The sequence below is a fragment of the Hemiscyllium ocellatum genome, chromosome 9, assembly GCF_020745735.1.
Source record: "Hemiscyllium ocellatum isolate sHemOce1 chromosome 9, sHemOce1.pat.X.cur, whole genome shotgun sequence".
Classification (NCBI taxonomy): Eukaryota; Metazoa; Chordata; class Chondrichthyes; order Orectolobiformes; family Hemiscylliidae; genus Hemiscyllium; species Hemiscyllium ocellatum.
In genome coordinates, this window is record NC_083409.1 from 37,738,163 (window position 1) to 37,757,388 (window position 19,226).

At 35.7% G+C, this 19,226-nt stretch overlaps 1 protein-coding gene across 8 annotated transcripts in view; it reads right to left on the reverse strand.

The window, feature by feature from the left end:
• The window catches only part of dnm3a (dynamin 3a), a 208,098-nt gene that overhangs the window by 77,098 nt on the left and 111,774 nt on the right, over positions 1-19,226 (reverse strand). For 7 of the 8 annotated variants that reach the window (XM_060830134.1, XM_060830133.1, XM_060830131.1 and 4 more), the window contains one exon: positions 15,090-15,203. In XM_060830134.1, the coding sequence (XP_060686117.1) occupies positions 15,090-15,203 (114 nt within the window). Of the gene's footprint in view, positions 1-15,089; positions 15,204-19,226 lie in introns of those variants that run through there. The other variant, XM_060830138.1, reaches the window with a different exon arrangement.

Genomic DNA, 19,226 nt, shown 5'->3' on the forward strand with positions numbered 1-19,226 from the left:
AATAAATGTACTAGGGCACCTAATGTTTCCAAAACAGACAGAATGGGAAATAAGGAATAGTGGCCCTGACAATCAAAGATAATATAACATCAGTAGTAAGAAAGGATCTTGTCTCAGAAGATGAAGAGAAAAAGAATCAATATGGGTGGAGATCAGGAATAATGAAGATTCCAAATAAAAACCCTGGCGGGAGTAGTTTATTGACCTTCTACTAGTAGCTGTACCACTGGACAAACAATAAAGCAAGAAATATTTGGGGATTATTGAATAATATTAATTAATAATAATGGTGATCTTAATCATCAGAGACATTGGGCAAATGAAATTGGCAAAATGGTCTGGAAGGGGTGTTCACAGAATGCTTTCATAAATGTTTCCCACAACCATAGGTTAGGTCTTGAATTGAACAATAAAGTGATTTAATTACTAATCACATAGACCCAAACCATCATAGCAAAATTGAGCAGATTGTTACTGTCCTCAAAAGGTTTCCTGACGTAGCGTGGCTATACATTTCTTCATGGATCCTCCAATCCTACCTTTCAGGGCAGGACATAGAGCAACATCCCTCAAGTGTCCAGAACGTCGACTCTCCTGCTCCTTGGATGCTGCCTGACTGGCTGTGCTTTTCTAGCAACACACTCTTCGACTCTGCTCTCCAGCATCTGCAGTCATCATTTTCTCCTAGCACCAATCAAGGAACTCCATTGGAGTTCTCCTCTCTCTCCTTAGCAGAAAATCAATTATTTTAGACATGTTTGTTCTTGCCCAATGAGGAATATACAGGAAACACCAGTTTCAACTTTATTGAAGTTGACAAGTGGCAAAGAACAATCTCATATCTGCCAGCCTGCATCTGAATGTTAGCATGCTGTGAAAGTCACGGTCGAAGAACTACCCTCTTTTCACCTCGTGTTACAGGTAAAGACGTTTTCTAATTCCAAATGCTGCAAACCAGTTAAAAAGTAAAGACAAGCAAAGACTCTCTCTCTCTCTCACCCTGAATGTTGGAATTCAATCATGGTCGAAAGAGATCAGAACTACAGAATTTCAACCAATGCGCAAGCCAAAGTTCATGAAACTGACTGTTCACCAACCATCACCAGTAACATCCACTACAAAAGCTGCAATGTTCAACTAGTCACAATTCAGAGAATGATCACATATCTGTCTCTTTTTAACTTTTACCTTTTTGAGACTAACTTCTTATTGCTAATCTTTATTGTTAATCTATACATATACATGTTGAGTTATTATTTTGTCTCATACTTAATAACTACTAAACTAATTATTTTGTTAATTCAAGTCTATCTGGTTAAATTGACTCTTCTTAAGTTCATAAGTTCATTTGACCCTGAGCAAAAGGTGTCTATAACGTAAGGGCTCCTTTCTAAATTAACCTTGAGAATTTTCAGGCCAACAAGATGGTGTTCAGGCATTGTTACAATCCCAAAAACAAACAGCTCTGCAGAAATCTGCATAGATTAATTCAGTAAAACAAAACCATGGAATGCTAGGCCTAATATCCAATACTACTTCACCAGTTTGAACAGCACAAGTCATCAATGACTTAATCAACTTCAATGCAAGATTAATCACACCTAGAGCATTTCATCTTAATATTTTTCAAACATTCTTCTTTATATTCATTAAGGGCATTTGGGGATTACAAATTACAATGGCACATTAATCTATCCAGTGGTCAGCGATCACTCACTCTATTAAGAAATTATTGCTAATAGTATCCTGCATTCTGTAAAAAAACCAAGATCAGAACAAACCTTTAATAACTTATTTTATAACAAGGCTGTGATTTATTTGAGTTCAAGGAAAAACAACTTCCTAATTGTTATTTTGATATTGTCATTCAAATTAGATGAAAGTTAAATATTTGCATAGCATCATAGCAAATACAGTAAGTGAATTCCTCAAAAGATTTTATTCCATAGATAGGATCTCAAACATTGTAGTATCATGCAACGGATCACAACTTCCAAATATAGTTTCAAAATGTTGCATGACAAACCACCGGAAATAAAACAAAAACAGGAAGAGCAAAGGGACAACCAGGCTTGACACCTCAATGACAGATAGAGAGTACAAGAATTACCAGAGTTGAAACCTGGGAGAGAATATGGGGAAGAGAACAGCAGAGATAAGATATAACTATTAAAGATACACCAACCATATTGTTAAGACAGACTACAATTTAAACAGAAACCGTAATATCATTAAATAGAAAGCCAATAAAAAACTTGGACTTACTACTCAGAAAAAACAAGTTCTACTGCCACCCAAGAGAGGGAGACATACTAACAGGTTGGAGAGTACAGGACATCCTCCTCAAAAGGAGATCAGAATCAAGTAAGGAAGAAAGGTCAAAGCACCTCAAACACTAACCCTGTGCGATGTGAGATTTTGAATGTAAATATGATAGGAACAAATATTTGGCAGGAGATGTGCAGTGATGGAAATAACATCAAAAGAATCCCTGATGCTAATGTCAGAATCACATGAGAAAGTAGAGAGCACTGTCAAGGAGCAGAAGCTCCACCCTTGCATGCAAAGAATGTAAATAAAGATCTAGCAGTAAATAAAGAGGTCTTGTATCAAAATACCATGGACATGAGCATACTTTTGGGAATCTAAACAGTGCCAAACACAGGATACACAATAAAACAGGAAATGTCACAGAACAAGGGCATTCAACTCATCAGGTCTATACTTACCTTTCATACAGAATCCTTCCCCATCTTATTGTAGTTATCCCTGCTTCAAATACTTATCCAAATTTCTTTTGAAAGCTACTATTGAAGCTTTCTCCACCACACATTCTAAATTCTAACTACTTACTGTATGATAAGTTTTTATCTACTGGAAGAAGAGATAAAAGAGATATCATCATTCACACATAAGGACAAATAAAAATGCCAACTCTCAAACAATCTCAACTATTTATAGTACAGGATGGGAATGTTGTTGGGTTAGCAAGATGACTCTGACTGACTGGAACTATAAGCTTATTATGCTCCTAGTCAATGAAAATGAAATTCTCAAGGTTTGAACATATTTCTTTTGTTTGAAAATATATGGTCCCTGAAAATGTCACTTCCAGTGCACAGCAATGAGCCATGCTTTGAGCTCAAATAGTTATCCTAATCAGGTCATTACTGTAACTATTAGCACACTTGGCACTGTTCGGCAAATGATACCTAATTGCAGAATCATACCTTACAATATATGTTTTGGTTTTATTATCTCAATCTAGTTGAGTGTGATCTGTACCCTGCCTATCATGAATCACCAGAGGAACATTTTGTCTGATTTGATCAGTTCATCATTAGGATGCAAGATAATGCAATGTATCTGGCATCCATGTACAACTTTCCTCAATTGTGCACTGGCAGAATTTTTTTTGAACTGACGACAACATCCCATTAGTAAAAACCACCAGTTGTACTTTCTCTTATGTTACCTGTAGCTCTTTTGCTAATCACTTTAAATCTCTGCTCTTTATCAACCTCTCAGCTCATGGAAACAGATTCTCTATTTAATCAGAGATTTTGTGAGATAACTTTAGATTTTCAGTGAAATAACTGATTTAGTTTCATGAGATAAGATTTTAGAAGTTTTTTACATCAATGTAAATTATTCTTGAGTTAATTTTATTAAATACAACCCAGTTATTTTGTCACTAATGTTGATTTTTTAAAATCTATTTGAATCAAATTTGAAGTGAATTTGGTATGATTCATACTTCCATTTGGCTTCACAATTCATGTTTATTAGAATCCCCACAGTGTGGAAACAGGCCCTTCAGCCCAACAAGTCCACACTGACCTTCCGAAGAGTAAACCACCCAAACCCATTCCCCCACCTTATTAATCTATATTTATTTGACAAGGAAATAAAATCAAGAGCTAATTTTGAACATTAAACACTCAATAAATTGTCTATGGGATGCAATCAGAAAAAGTGGGCTAAATGTTAAATTTGTTAATAACTTAAACAAGCCTCAAAACAATGGGTTGCAGCCATTACCAGCAAAAAAAAAGTGCTTAAAAATAACCTACTGCATTAGTAACAGCCATAAAATCCTAAAATGGATTTTAGGCAATCAACCAAAATAAACAAAAGATGGACTAGCATGTTACAGAGAATGATTGTGCTTGATATTTTAAGTTCAAATCATTCCAGCTCCTAGTCAAATCATTTTGTATCACAAAAATAAAAAAAACTGATGAAAAGCAAGACATTATTAGACACTTAAATATATGAGATGAATTAAATGCATCATACATTATCTACTAAGAAAAATGTGGCTTCATTTATATGGTTATTATTCCATCATTGACTTCATGACTTAAATGATTAATAGTATGTGCTCATTTAGGATAAAGAAGGGGAATTTCTGTTGGAAGAACAATTCACACAAAATCAGCAAAATCTTTTGCACTGGTTCAAAACAAAATAAAATTGAAAAACAGACTTATCCATAAATCTGGTGAAGCCTCAAAATCAAAGTAATTACAATATGAGCTTTCATTTAATTCCACCAAGTTTTGAGCCTTTGAGACCTTTTTCCACAAGTGTAAGGACACGAATAAGGTCCTTCTAAAAACAAATTCAGTCAGCTATATTAATAAAACTGTACTAGGTACCACTCAAGTATATCCAGAAATATGCTGATTCGTTACATGAGTTGAAGGGAAAACTTGAGCAAACCCAAACTATTCTGAAAACAATCACAAATTGAAGTGCTTTGTACCTGATTTGCTGATTGTGCCTGAAGCAAATATTCTATCCAAAAGTAAATTCTGTACAAGAGATCTCATTTTTCAGTTAGAATCCATCCTTTATCTCCATCAGGGCTCTACCGCTAACAACATTCACATGATGAATGGAGGTTAAAATGATGCAGATAAATAAATGCGAACAACTTCGAAAGTTAAAAAGTTGATTGGAAAGTGAAAGTAACATCCCTTTCTAATGAATAATGAACTCCTCAATAGTAAATCTAGCTCCTTAATGAATCATGCAAGCCTGAAAGATCTTGGACTCAACTTCTGAGCGCTCTCAAAGCCAACCTTTCAAATCCATTACATTTTTGCATATTATCTTGACACATTGTTAAGTGTGTCACAATACAATCAAACCCTATGGAAAGCAGTGTTTGGAAATCAAACCCAGGGCTGAAACCAGAAGATGACTATGGTCAATACCACGATTGATTTCCCAACAAACATTTAAAGAATGCAGAATGTCATATACCTTAGACTAAGATATATACAACTTCACAATCATTTCCCTTGGTTGGGAAAATGAAATGTTACAGGAAGTCAACATCAAATCATTTTGTCTTCTAGACATCTGAGTTTAAGAGTCAGAATTTTGTCAAAATGTAAATTATCATTAAGTTTAAAACACTCTATCCCTGCTGGCTTTAACAATGACATTTTGCTTGGGCGTGTAAACAAATTACGGTTGAATAAGTGCACATAAAATATATAAATTCATCAAAGATCATATTGGGCATCTGTGAACTACAGTTTGTAGTCTTAGGTTTGTCAACATATTCAGAAATGGTAGATCTTTCACATTGCCAAAACTGCTTTGCTGCAATGCAAACTGTATGTTGCAACTAATGTTTCAGAGAACTCACATAGATGATGGGGAAGGAAATGGAGGGAGTACGCTTCCTAATTTGAAAAGGAGGGATGTTATTTGGCTTTTTTTGCTTTTTCTTTTTTCTGGCCAGATGATGCAGAATCTATAAATATTAATATGTAATATCAGCACTGAATGCTTACCAAATCTGCCATTTGCAAAAATATAAAATTCAATTAAATTTTCTGCAAAGAAAAATTAATATACTTATGATAGTTCCATGGGTGGCACTGATTATCATATGTGAATTTCACCTTGCGCCCTATGTCTGAATCAAATTCAAGCTGAAAGGTGAAAGTTTCTTTCCAGCTGTCGTTAGGGTACTCAGAGGGGATGAGGCACTGTCTAGCACTGGGTGAGCTGCATAAGTACCCATAATACAAAACTACACGTGTTCATCTTCACCACGTCTGAAGAATTGATATAATTGAAAATCAAAACATTCTATCTTTTTGCAGGTGAAGCAAACAAATTATGGTCAAATTAAATCAGTCTATATTGTTCTCATTATATTTGGATCATGAGTGTATATATGGAAAAAAATTGCATAGACATGTAATGCGGAATCTACATAACATCAACCAGCACCTATGAATGGTTTCTTGTAACTATTAGATTCTAATCGGGGAGAATCAGTACAATGTTAAAGTAGGATTTCTGTGCTAAAATGTAAAGGATTCAACAATTTACATTTCTAGGTTACTCCTCTGAAAGAAGAGATGATGTATTAAATTGAAAACTAAAGCTCAGCAAGAATGTGTAATGTGTGACTTCATTTCACTTCAACATCTGTTGCATGTAACTCATTTCTAGCTCTATGCACAAGAGCTGGTGAGTTGTTGAAAGCATTTTACTGCTGAACAAAATTTCAAACTGAACAAATTCACATCTACTATTGTAAGATACATTTCTATGAATGCATTAGCTTTTGATTTAAAGCAGTGTTTTCACTCTTTCTTCACAATAGTGTATTTTGTTACTGAAGCATATCAATAAAAGTCCAGTGCTGACTTTGGCAGACAAAACGTACAGAGCAAGAATGTCTTACTTGAAGCAGCAAGGAAATATACACAGGCTGATTCTATAATTCCATATTCAACCTAGTCTAAACAGTGTTCAATTGCATTGTAACTTTAAGATGTTTCAAAGCTGCGCTGTCTAAATGAATACAACACAGCTTACTATCATGTTTTTGTACTAGATGCATTTAAGCATACAAATTATTCAAATAATTTTTCAGAAGACAGTTGTAGTTGAAAGAACTAGGTTCTTTAGAGATCAGCTAACAATTCAGCAAGCTTGCCAGCCAAAATAGCTTACAGGAAATAGGAAGGCCACATGTGGAACTAATTACTCATGTGTAGGCCATGACAAAGAACATTTCTCCAGACTTTTCATGAGCTTCACTTTCAGGAAGTAGCTATAATTACTGTTCAAGTCTAGGGCATGATTCTTAATACTGACAGTTCTAGTATTCGAGAGGAGCCTCTACCCTTTTCTGTACTGAACAGGAACTGGGATAAAACTGTTGCAAATTAGAAACAAATGCTCCCTTCGCAATAAGCCTCAAGTATTTACTAACGTAAACACAGATCAGTTTTCCTGCCAGTTCTATATATTTTAGTGAACTGTTCAAAACTACTGCACTGAAATGGTTCATCTTGATTTTTACAGCTTTTCCATACAAGGGGCCCACTTCCTGCCTAGCTAAGAAAGCTGGCCGAAAGATGAAATGACTGTTTAGCATTACACTAAAACATCTGGTACCATTTTATATACAGACCCATGTCTGAGAGCAGGCAATTCTAGCGGTTTCTCCAGCGGCACAGTGCATACCCAATCTCCCTGGGGTGACATCATCCCATATATGGGATGCTAAGCCCAACCCACCCATTTTTTTCCTTGTCCTAAATTCATTGCCAGATCTCTGTCTCCTGCAAATGTGCCACGTCAAGGCTGGAAATCACAGTCCTTTTAGAGACTTCAGTGTGTGCAGACAACTGTGGATGGTGAACTTGGTGTGCAGGTATAATTTCTTTGATGGCAGAAGACAAGAAAAAGTCAAAAGGTCCTGCTCCGTCGCCCCAGTGTTCAGACTACCTGTTCAGGACAATATTGTTGTACAGTAGTCTGCACATTGGTTAGACTGGGTATGGAAAAGCAGCAGCAGTAAATTTCCACACTTTTCATGGAAGACAGATGAACAGTGCTACAGTAAGAGCAAGTATTTTTCTTTCCTTCACCTTTTCTTTCTGGGGAAAAAAACATCCAGCAAAGATGAAGAACTTTTCCAACAGGACGCTTTCACCACAAAGATTAGCAGCGGGAGACATGCCTAGGCCTAATGTTGGACAACACCTGGTCCATGACCTGCCGAACTTCACTGACCTGATCTTACCACCACAAGTGGAGATATGCACCATATCAAAAGAAGAGAATCAATGCTAGGTACTCTACTGTAAATAACACAAAGGTCCTCTGTGAAATGAAAGCAGCTTACATTACTTTCTGTAAGCATTTATCTCAAAAATACAACTTTGTCAGTACAAAGATATAAATTAATGCTTATTTTATGAGGCTATGAGTATAAAAAGAGATATTGCTTTAAAGCATTCAACAGCTAGATTTTGTGCTTACAAACTTACTGCAACTTTTTCAAATACTGATTTAGCAGTTTGAGAAACAGCCTTCAAAGACTTAATGACTTGTTTTTCGATGGGGTTCCACAGGTTACAGATTATTCTGAGGTGAGTACTAAAATCTTAGGAAACCGAGCAATAGCTCAGAAAACCTTTGTGACATTTTAAGCTGTGCATGTAAACTTCTAGATTTAAACTCAATGTTAATTTTTTTCAAGTTTGCATATTTCTCAAGAAATTACGTTTGGTAAACTTCCAGCTGCACATACAAAACAAAATAATAAATCAAATTTAGCAAGTCACTGGGGGGAGGGAGCCTCATGTTTGATTTAAAATAAAACCCTTTCATATAATGACTAAAGTTAATAGTGATAAAAGTCATTTCCACTTTTCGTTGTTAATTATAAATGATTATGGCAAATAGTGGTTCAGTACTGAGCCGAGACCTGATAATTTTCAAGGATGAAATACAGAAGTTTTCAAAATCAAATATCAGATTTGAAATTTGAGACAAAGTATGTAAGTCCCTGTTATCTTTATCATTTTAAAAGAAAATGCTTATGGTTAGGCAATGATGTGATACACGATTAAACAATTTAATCTTTTCCTAAATAGTAACATTTCTGTTTTTAGCAGCTTCAGTTCAGATCACATCCTATTTCACTGCAGAGATAAAACTTCTACAGCTGCTTGGCACACGTTTTGGAAAAAGGAGTGCTTAAGGAATTCAAAATGCAAGTAAGGGCATCCTCGTAGGAATTACTGTACTCTGAAATTTTATTTATTCTGAGGCTGCATCAACTTATTTCACATGTCTGTTCACAGATATCCTGCATCATATTACTGGCCAACTTGGGTTCTATTTGATGGAAAAAATTCATTTCCACAACCTTAGTGTGAAAGTTGTTTAATATACTCATTGGGAAAAGTTATACTTCATAAGCTTATTTACTAAATTATAAAATTACCCTCTCTTATTCATTCTATTACTGAACACTAATTTCAGGCAGCACCCTGTAAAAGCCAATCAACACACTAAGCAGTGGGTAATATACGGCACCTGACTTGATGCAATATCTTATACATGACATGACCTTTACGATTCTTAGTTAAGGACAAACACTTTGCTTGAAATAACAGTCAAATACATATAACAGCATTCACCAAAGAAAATGGTTATTTCAATCAAGTGCTTATTTTTAAAAAAAATTTGTTAGTATATTTTTCTTTCTGATTTGAAACATATTCTTGCTAATTAAAAACAGACAGATTAATAAAGCAACCTATGCTGGACTACTGGATTTTCACTCATATTCTCATCAAAGTTTCAACAAATTACCAAAACTGCAAAACATATTGTACTAACTGGTTGCAGAATAACAATGGCAATCACCATAGGTAATTATGCAGCTCCGATTCCATTGACTTCATCTGTACGAAGTGGATGAATTTACAGTATAGGAATAACATAACATTTGAGAAAATAAGATCTTTAGAGCAATAGCTGCAAATTTAGCATAATATGTAAGTCTCTATAATTTAGTGGTTATTATTAATCTTGTTGTTCTTGCTGGCCCTACGAAAATGTTTATATTAACCAGGCACTAGCAATGGACCACCCAAGCCTCAAATCTCCATGGAAAGTGACAAGAGGCAGAAAATTGTTCACTGGTGATTTTTCAACTCCTTCACATCAAAGAAAAACGTTAGTAGGAGGCATTTCTGAAACAGGGCCAACTTTCCAATAATAGTCTTTATTCAACTTTCCTTTTTTAAAGTATTTCTTATAAACTTCGAAGTACTAACATTGGAGAGGGCTTGAATTACCTCGCAGTTACACTTTTGTAATGAAATTAATTTGCATTTTCAGTTCAGTTATATGCTTGAGAAAGATGGGTCCCCTCAAGGAAAAGCATACCTACCATTTATTTTTAAATTAATTATTCCTTTGATAAAACCTTTCAACAATGCAACAAAATGGAAATGCGCTCAAAACACAAAGTGGTCTTTTTTTTAGATGAAGCTTAAGAGGAAACATAACTGTTTGAAAATAAACATGCAATTTCCACAAATCAACAACTGAACAGTACGTCAAAACTTTGTATAAAAACCAGGATATTGGCCAGTAGGGGAAGGCTGCATTACTATATGGCATTTAGTTCAAAGTAAACATTTAAAAATATCCATTTCCTGCTTGTCTGCCAGTATATACAGTGTATAATACTTACCATTTTTGTAGTTTTAAATCCTGTGGGCTTGAAACACTAATAATACATTTATTTCCCTATTGTATGATCTTATCTATCTTGTGAAGCAGTAAAGTTGCCTGAAGTAAGTCCAACTTGTCAGAATAAACAAATCAACTTGCTTACATGATTCAGTACAATCTGTTCATCCTAAAAAGGAAAGTCCTCCACACGTGCAATTACTAGCCATTGTAAAGCAAAAATACCTTCATCAAATTAAAAATTTCAATCACTGCAAATAATTGGTAATAAATTACATGTTTCTATTCGTACATAGCCTTATCTGTGATAACTCTACAGCAGTAATAGCATCTCACCAAAATAACATTTCTCAATGTCAATTAATAGATCCACTCTTGACCTAAAGTTCAAGTTTATGCTGATCTCATGGTATTTAAATCGCTTTTCACATTGTATGGTAACAATATTTAATGTTGGTTTCATCAAAATATCATCAATTCAACAGTCAGCCTGTCTTGCAATCAGTGTATTTCAAACTGTTGGATGTACTTTGCTTTGAGCTGTTCCTGACTGTAACACTGCAAAATGCAAGTTTTTCTTCTTATCAGTTTGTACATATTTCATAACAGAATACACATGATATCCGGTCAGCATTAAAGAACAGTATAATTTGTCTAGTATAAACAGACTGTCACATTGTAGCAGAATCAATCAATAGTAATAAATACAATCATATACAATATAGTATTACTCATCACTCAAACATTCACAGATTGCTTTCAACAGTTACAAAGCAACTTTTGTTGCTGTACAATGCAGAGTAATTATATCTAGGATTTAATTAAAGGAATAAGTATATGTACTTGGTATTCTCTTGCCATGCACAGGAATTGTCCTTTATTAATTATCACAATTCATAACATATTCTCCTTTTCAGATATTTAAAACCATAATTCATACCACCCTCAGAATTCTGAGCTATTTTGCAAGTGAAATACACTTTATTTAATCATGTTTCCAACTAGCTGCTTAGATGGTGTGTATGTGTATGTGAGTCTGCCTGTTTAGTTGTGTTTGTATATACTAGTGTTTGAGTATTAGTTTGTGTGCATTAGTGTGTGTGAATATATGTGAGAGAAAGTACATGTTAATGTATATATGTGTATATGAGACACTGAAACATACATTTAAGAAACAAAACTATACAATGATCTTTACACTAATATCTAGCAAATCAAAGAAAAGGAATAGACATGTGTTCCATTGTGTATTCGTGATTGTTGCAACAAAAAATACTTATTTCAACCTGTACTGCTACAAAAGTGAAAAAGTACTATTTTCTTGTCAATTGTTTTGGAAGCTCCTTGCCATTGTTACACTTACTATACAGGGGAACATAAGTAACAAAGAAACCTAGCAGTGGCTGGTAGGAGTTGTCATGTGTCTGCCTGTCTACACTTGCTGTGCAGAAAATCCTCTCACCTGTACAGCAGGCACAGACAGGCAGTCACATGACAACCCAGCCTGACTAACAGCCATTCAACGGGAAATCAGAAGAACCATTATCAGTACAAAAGACTTCTCGATTTTTATTAAAATGCCATTGTCAGCAATGCAGTACAGCTGCTTTGTAAGTTCATTTTTCTTCATCAACTGTAATGGCTACGTGTTTTAATTTATGTACATTTAGTTTTTTCACTAATTTTTGAAAAATAAAGAGTCTGTGGGTAATCTAAATGCTAACTGGATTGGCTTGATTGAGACAAAATACCGCCTAAGTCTTTAACAGAAGTTGACAGGTTTAAACAATCGGAATGAATGACATATTGACACTTTCCCAGCAGTTACGCAGGAACATGCAGTATTCACTGTTAAAAATTTCAGTCATAAAAATCTACTTCTAAATTTCCTGGCATTTATATATTTCATCAGCTGATTGAATTCAGTTTCATTTCAAACAATGACAATGTTGTTTGTCAATTCACAAGTATCAATGTGCAAAGTCTGTCTTGTAATTCCACACAATATATTGTGCATTTTAAAATGCTTTATCATCAATCAGCTTTCATTGTAAAAAGAATCACATTTCTGAGATGGAAATAATTTATACACAACAAATATACTGGAGCGACGTAGCAGTGTAACCACTCAGTTCCACTTCACATTTCTGAACTGTGAAACCCTGAAGAGGCATGAGCTTCAAATTATAGTTAATGTTACTTCCTCACAAATAATGCACATTATCACAAAATGGTTACAGAACTGAATGAGGCTATTTGGCCTATCATGCTTCTGCTGACTTTCTGAAGGGACAAAGAAGCTAACACATGTTCAATATAAAAACAATTTCTCGAGTTAATTTTTTTTAGAAAAAATACTCAATACAGTTCATCAGTACCTATCTTATTGCAACAGAACTGGTATTCCTTGTTACTGTGACTATATGACGAAGGTGTACACAGTGAAGAGATGAGAGTTTGCTCTCCAAAATGTCTTACTCAGCAACATCATAGCCTCATTAAACTTTGAGTCAATGCTGCCTCCTGGTTATACAAGCAGGCTGGCACTAAAATGAGCCACATCTACCTATGGAGACTTGGTACTCAGTACAAGTGTAAAAGGGGGACAGTGGTACGTGCATGCCATTTTCCTAAAATCCAAATTGGAATTCATGGTATTGTAATAACCTAATTACAGGGAGCGAGTGCTATAATTTCGTAATGAATCAATACTGCTATTGACAACTCTTTTACGTCTATACTCTGTATTACACAGTGCCACAAACACTTCTTCCTTATTGACAGTATCATTTTAATGTAGTTTTTTCAGCATTGACATTTTGCCAATGCAATATGAAAATTATCCCAAATATTTACCAATCAAAGTCCAAAATTTGCCAGATAGGAGCATTTCACAGCACACGCTGTTAGTTAGCTGGTCATCATTACCTCTCTACTGAAGAATTTTGTTCTGCAAATTGTTGAAAATGCGAACTGCTAACAGCATGGCAAAGGTGATGAGACACTAGGAGTATTGGTAAACAATGTGATCAACAGCCCACCGCCTTTAACAATGAGATTTCAGGATAAACACAATTTTTAAAAATGGCAGTCTGAGAAATTGCATGAATTAGAAACAAATTAGGTACAGTTAAATAGTTGGCAGACTTGTGTTATATATGTGTGATGTGTTAAGTTATTATGGCTCTCCATAAGTTTATTTTTGGACATCACATGCCTCTTAATAACACTTTAGATATGGAGAATTTCCAATAGACTTTCTCAAAAGTGAAGTACTGCAACACACCATCAATCATTTGACCGTTATATTTGTTCAAAAGATAGAGGGAAGACGGCACTAGCCAATTTTAAATACAATTTAGAACCTGTTGCCTGGAAGGAATTAACTCAACTTTATCGTTCAAACTCTCAAAGCAGTTAATTATCACATTCCTGGGCTGTGAAACTCACCCCAACAGAGTGAACAAAAACCTATTTATATCTCAAATTTGAACTGCAGTTAACTGTTTCAATGAGAGAATCTTTTTATCCAAATTTGCATCTACATTTTAATTGGCAGATGCCAGTAACTTCACTGTTGATCGTTACTTGAAAAAGTGCTTTGATATCAGTTCCATTAACCTCATTGAAATACATCTGTCGTATTTTTTTTCCTTTTTTTAAAGTTTTTGATTCTAGGCCATGTTTTTCACACCAACTTGCTTTGTATTCTCCCAGTCACGCGCTCACCATCCATTTTCATTTGGCCACTTCTCTGGGAGACACCTTCAGGCAATTTTCTACATTGTAGACATAATATGGCCTTTGTTGCTATTGTAATGGCATCAAACACTCCTTCAGCAGGGTTACTGGAAAACTAAATGCAGAGTTTAGAAACTTAGTCCATTGCCTTTGAAGCTCAGCTCAGAAGTGAAACCACTGCTGCACCAAGAACACCTTTCTATTTTCTAAACCCAACCACAACTTGCGGCCTTGAATGAGATTACAAATTTACCACCTATGTTGAATTCCTGAATTGTTTTTACGTTGAGGAGTTGTGCCCATTCGGAGCCAAGTTTTTTTTTATATAAAAGTCCGTCTTTAACAGTATTTCACACAAGATCCTTAAAAATAACAGAAATGAAACATGTCAGCCCAAACATGCCAACTGCCAGACCAGATTTAAAGGTATTTTAAAATTTATTACACTGTTTTGCCTTGTGCTTAAAAAATTACTTTTTTACCCTGGCCACATGTTATTTCCCCAACTGTTGAAAGAGGTATTCTGCAGTGCCCCAAGTTGGTGAAGGAGGTTGAAACAGAGAGGCTCACACTGAGATTCTCTCTTCCTTCCACTGAGGTGGTATATTGTACTTTTCTTAATTTACCCTTGTGGTTCAGCCAAGATACTGAAAATGATTTCAGGGAATTGTTCTAGATGCTAAGCTTCACAAATAGAACTCTGGTGAATCAACAAACTGTACTACTCAGTGATTTTAAGCAAAATGTAGCAACATCCTCTGGATACAATAATTGCAGTATTACATGATTGCAAGGAAGCATGCATGCCTTCTTACCTCTTCATCCCTGAACCAACAGAGACTTTCTGCAGTCAGTACGAACCAGTATTCCTTGGAACCTCCTTTTATAATGCTAATGTTGCTGATGGTGAGCCAACCTTTTCTTACCACCTACAGGAATTACAAATAGGCAAACAGACATATCACCTTGGTTAAAATATAAGTTATTTTTACTAGCCTATCTTAATAAGTGGTTACTGTCTTTACTCTGCAAAGGTAACACCCATACCTTAGTTCTTCTTTCAGTATTGGCAGCACATGCTATTGGGTGTACACTGTCTGTACCTTCTGGCTTTCACCTAAAACTATCCTGAAAATAGTAACACTGTAGATCCTTGCAGTAAGTCCAAGGCAAATGGTATGAATTAGATTGCTGCTCTCTCATTTCACAATACACACTATGTTGCTAATGTAATAATGAGCCTGTGTGCTGCTGTGCCAACACAAGATATATGCAGTCCAGCATACATAGAAAAAGCACAAGAACACTTACTAAAAAGCAAGTGAACAGCATGTTTCAGAACTACAACGAATAAATACACTATCAGTAACACTACAGTATGCTAGAATACTGAGCAGCCAAAAGTCAATAAAACACCATTTATAGACTTAACACTTTTCGCGCCATATTAGCAATATTCAGCACTCTTGTAGAATAAATAGGTCACTTCCTTTGAACTCTTTGAAATAAACATAATGACTACATTTGACTGTTAATGTGTTCTTCCTAATTCCAAAATTGAAGTAGAATAACTTTATTTCTTAAACTGAGTTTTTTAAATGATTTATATTCTTACCTCTATCCAAAGTTTCTATTTTAACAAATTCTGTTTGCCCTAAATGAGTAGCATGTGTGCTCTTGACACTTGGCAATGACACTGATAGCAGAAAAATATAAACAACTGATGACACCACCAGGTTTGAGGCAGTAACTAAAATCTTAGTCACATTTTCTATTTGTAGGCAGTAATAAAGTCATATCAGTAAGAACATGTACAACAGAACAAGGAAGGGAAAAATTGATTCTGTAAACTGACACTCCATCAAGTATTCTTATTTGATAGAATCTTATATTGGATAATCCAGGCTATCACCCTATCACCTTTCTCAGTTCCCTCCAAGTGTGGGTCCCAGAGTAAGATTATGCTACTATTCCTAAAATGGCATTTGTGCTAACATCTTCAGAATGTATGTTTCTGAAAATTGCTTGAATAGGAAAATAATTAGTTGAATTTTATATTTGACAACAGCTCCAATTTCAGAGGGATTGGCTTTCTTGTAGCTTTACTATCCCCAGCTCTGATTGGGATCATGGACCTGTTTAACGTTTTGCAGAAAAAGAGGGTAATTCCATTGCCTCTCTCACTGTATTAACCCCAAAAATAAGATTTCCATTTAAGTGAAAAATATCATTTTAGCTGTTTGACCTCATTTCCCTTGTTTTCCACAAAGTAGGTAGCAGCAGTGAAGACTGATGGATGTCCTGAACCTAACCAAGAAAACCACAACCCTGGCATTGGGCACATACTACACTGACCTTTGAAAATGCCCGAGTCGTTAAAATTTAATTTACAGTGGCACATAACGATATCAACCAAGCACAACACACTTACAGCATACATCTAACTCACGGAAAGCTTGTTGGTGAAGGATGACACTAGAGCTAATATTTACTCAGTTTTGTACTTATTTAGACTGAAACATTACAAACTTCAAAACTACCCAGCTTCAAACTTCCAGCAAGTATCTCTTTATGTGTGCTCAACCGAAAGCCCAATTAATGCTCTCCCCCGCATATATTTAAATAACTGCAGTCAAAATATTTATCTCTACTTTTTGCAACAAAGACAAAATTGCCAATCATTTGGATTAATAAGAACTCTCAGTTTGTGTAGCAAGGGATTTAGGTCGGTGGCCTTTAATCCAGTTATAATTTCTGAATTGGCATACATTAAGTGCAAAAAAAAAATGTAACATCTGAAAGAGGATATATGCCATAGAGATCTTTGGCTTATGTCACTGGAGCACATCCATTGTCCTAGAATTGACATATCACATATACTACCAAGTGACTTCTATGGAGCCAGACTGGACTTTCATAAAGATTTTTTTTTAAAACGCATCATTAAAAAATTGAATACCTGAGAAGTGCATAATTAAGTACTTCCAATTTGAAAGTATGTGAAAGTTTTTCCCCATCAGAAACAATAAAAGCATAACCACTAATGCATTGCCTGCACAGAAATTGGTGGAACCAGACTAACATTCTACCTTGGCACTGATTCATGTCCAGGAGGCTAAAAGGGCAATATTGCTTCACACATAACTAATCACATTAGAATGAGCATTCTGAGATTGTGTCTGCACCTTTTATCTTGCAGACATATGAGGTTTCAACCTGTAAAACTGCTAGCCCAATATGCTTTATAAATCATTCATGATATTAAATTTTTTAAAAAGCTGAAAGGGTTGCTTGTCTAGATATGAAGTGACTAACTAAAGCTATTCATAAAACAGCAAATAATTTCCACAATACTGATTGCAACCGCTCCTAATAGGTCTTCCTGAACGTAAACTGCCTTGTGTGCCTGCACTAAATCAAGTTTATCAAAGACAGAGAATTTCTGGAGTCTGAGGATGAAAAGTAACTTTTCTTTTATAACTTAACATTATAATTTAGCTTGTGAAATTCAAGACAACATATTCGTTTGATTTCGACAAATCCTACCTGAGAAGAAGGCATATATCTAAACAATTTCCTGACGTCTTTACAATTCTACCCTTCCTGTCTTAGAAATGTTGGTGTATAAAGCCTGGAGACAAAAGTTGTGTGTGGAACCTCTGCTCAGCAACATTGAGTGGCAAGAAGGGAGTGGGAGGTATGGCATTTTATTCAGATTTTACCAGACAGGAATTGTGACTTTGTGTTGAGGCAGGGGATGAAGATGAATTACTATTTTAAATGATCACACAGAATCACAAAGAAAAATAATGGGATTCAATGAACTCAAACCAAAATAAAAGCTTTGAACAAAAGCATGCCCTACCATATACATATAAATAATGGCTTAGTGTAACAGAGACTTTCCAAATGCCTTTTATGACAGAGAATTTGAGTTCCCCAATGGCTGTCAGGATATGGGGACCACCTGTTGCGTCCTGAACCACACAAATCGCAAAATCCCATCTGTTCCAAGTAAAGTGTGTAATGGCTGCCACAGATTGCATACAAAGACCCTTACATGAGAAGGAGAGTTCACAGGATTATGGCAATCCAGCCTGGACAATTACATTTCGCCCAATACCATTTGAGTTCTGATCATAGTTAATTTATTCTCATTCCATGGTTGAAGTTGCAATGTCAGCTTCAATAAATTTCAGCGAACTAGGAAAAAAGTCAAGGTTTCCTTTTCAAATTTTATCTGGTGACCCTTCTGGGAAACTGCTTATGGACCACATATGAGGATAGAAGCCAATTCATCCTTGGGAAGCTTCATGGTAAAACAGCTTGCCAACAGTGTGGGTGGAATATTTCCAAGTGTTTTTCTAAGTGTCAAGGCAAGTATGTTCAGTGGAACTGACACGCCAACCCCATCAGCATGATAAGTCATCCAACCCCCATCACCGTCAAGAACAAAGACAAGATTTTCACTTTATCACAGGCCTTAACACTGGCAATCCAGGTTGGCAGAAAATTCTGGGCCCAAGAGTTTGCCTGTTGACACCCACTTTTCAGGGGATCCAACAGCAAGAAGATAAGTTTATTTTCTCCTTCTTGTGAGGGGAGGTTATCAACAAGGTCACACACAATTGCTATGTGCCAAAAAGCAATACAAGACAAGAAGCTGTTAGCCTGTAAAGTAAAGGCAAAGTCACAATAGTCCTGGAGGATCACATGGCTGCTCTCTTACTGGAGAGAGAGAGACACGACCGATGAGGGTTTCACCTAAGGGTCACCATGACTCAGGCTAGGGGAGAGGGTGAGAAAGCAGGACCTTCATAGCGACCTCAGCCGGTATAGGAAACTTTCCTGTGCTGCTGCCATCATTCTGTATTGCAAACCAGTCATTCAGCTATCTGACCCCCTGTCAGCCTGCAGGTCAGTGCTGAAGACAATGAATATACACTGAGAAA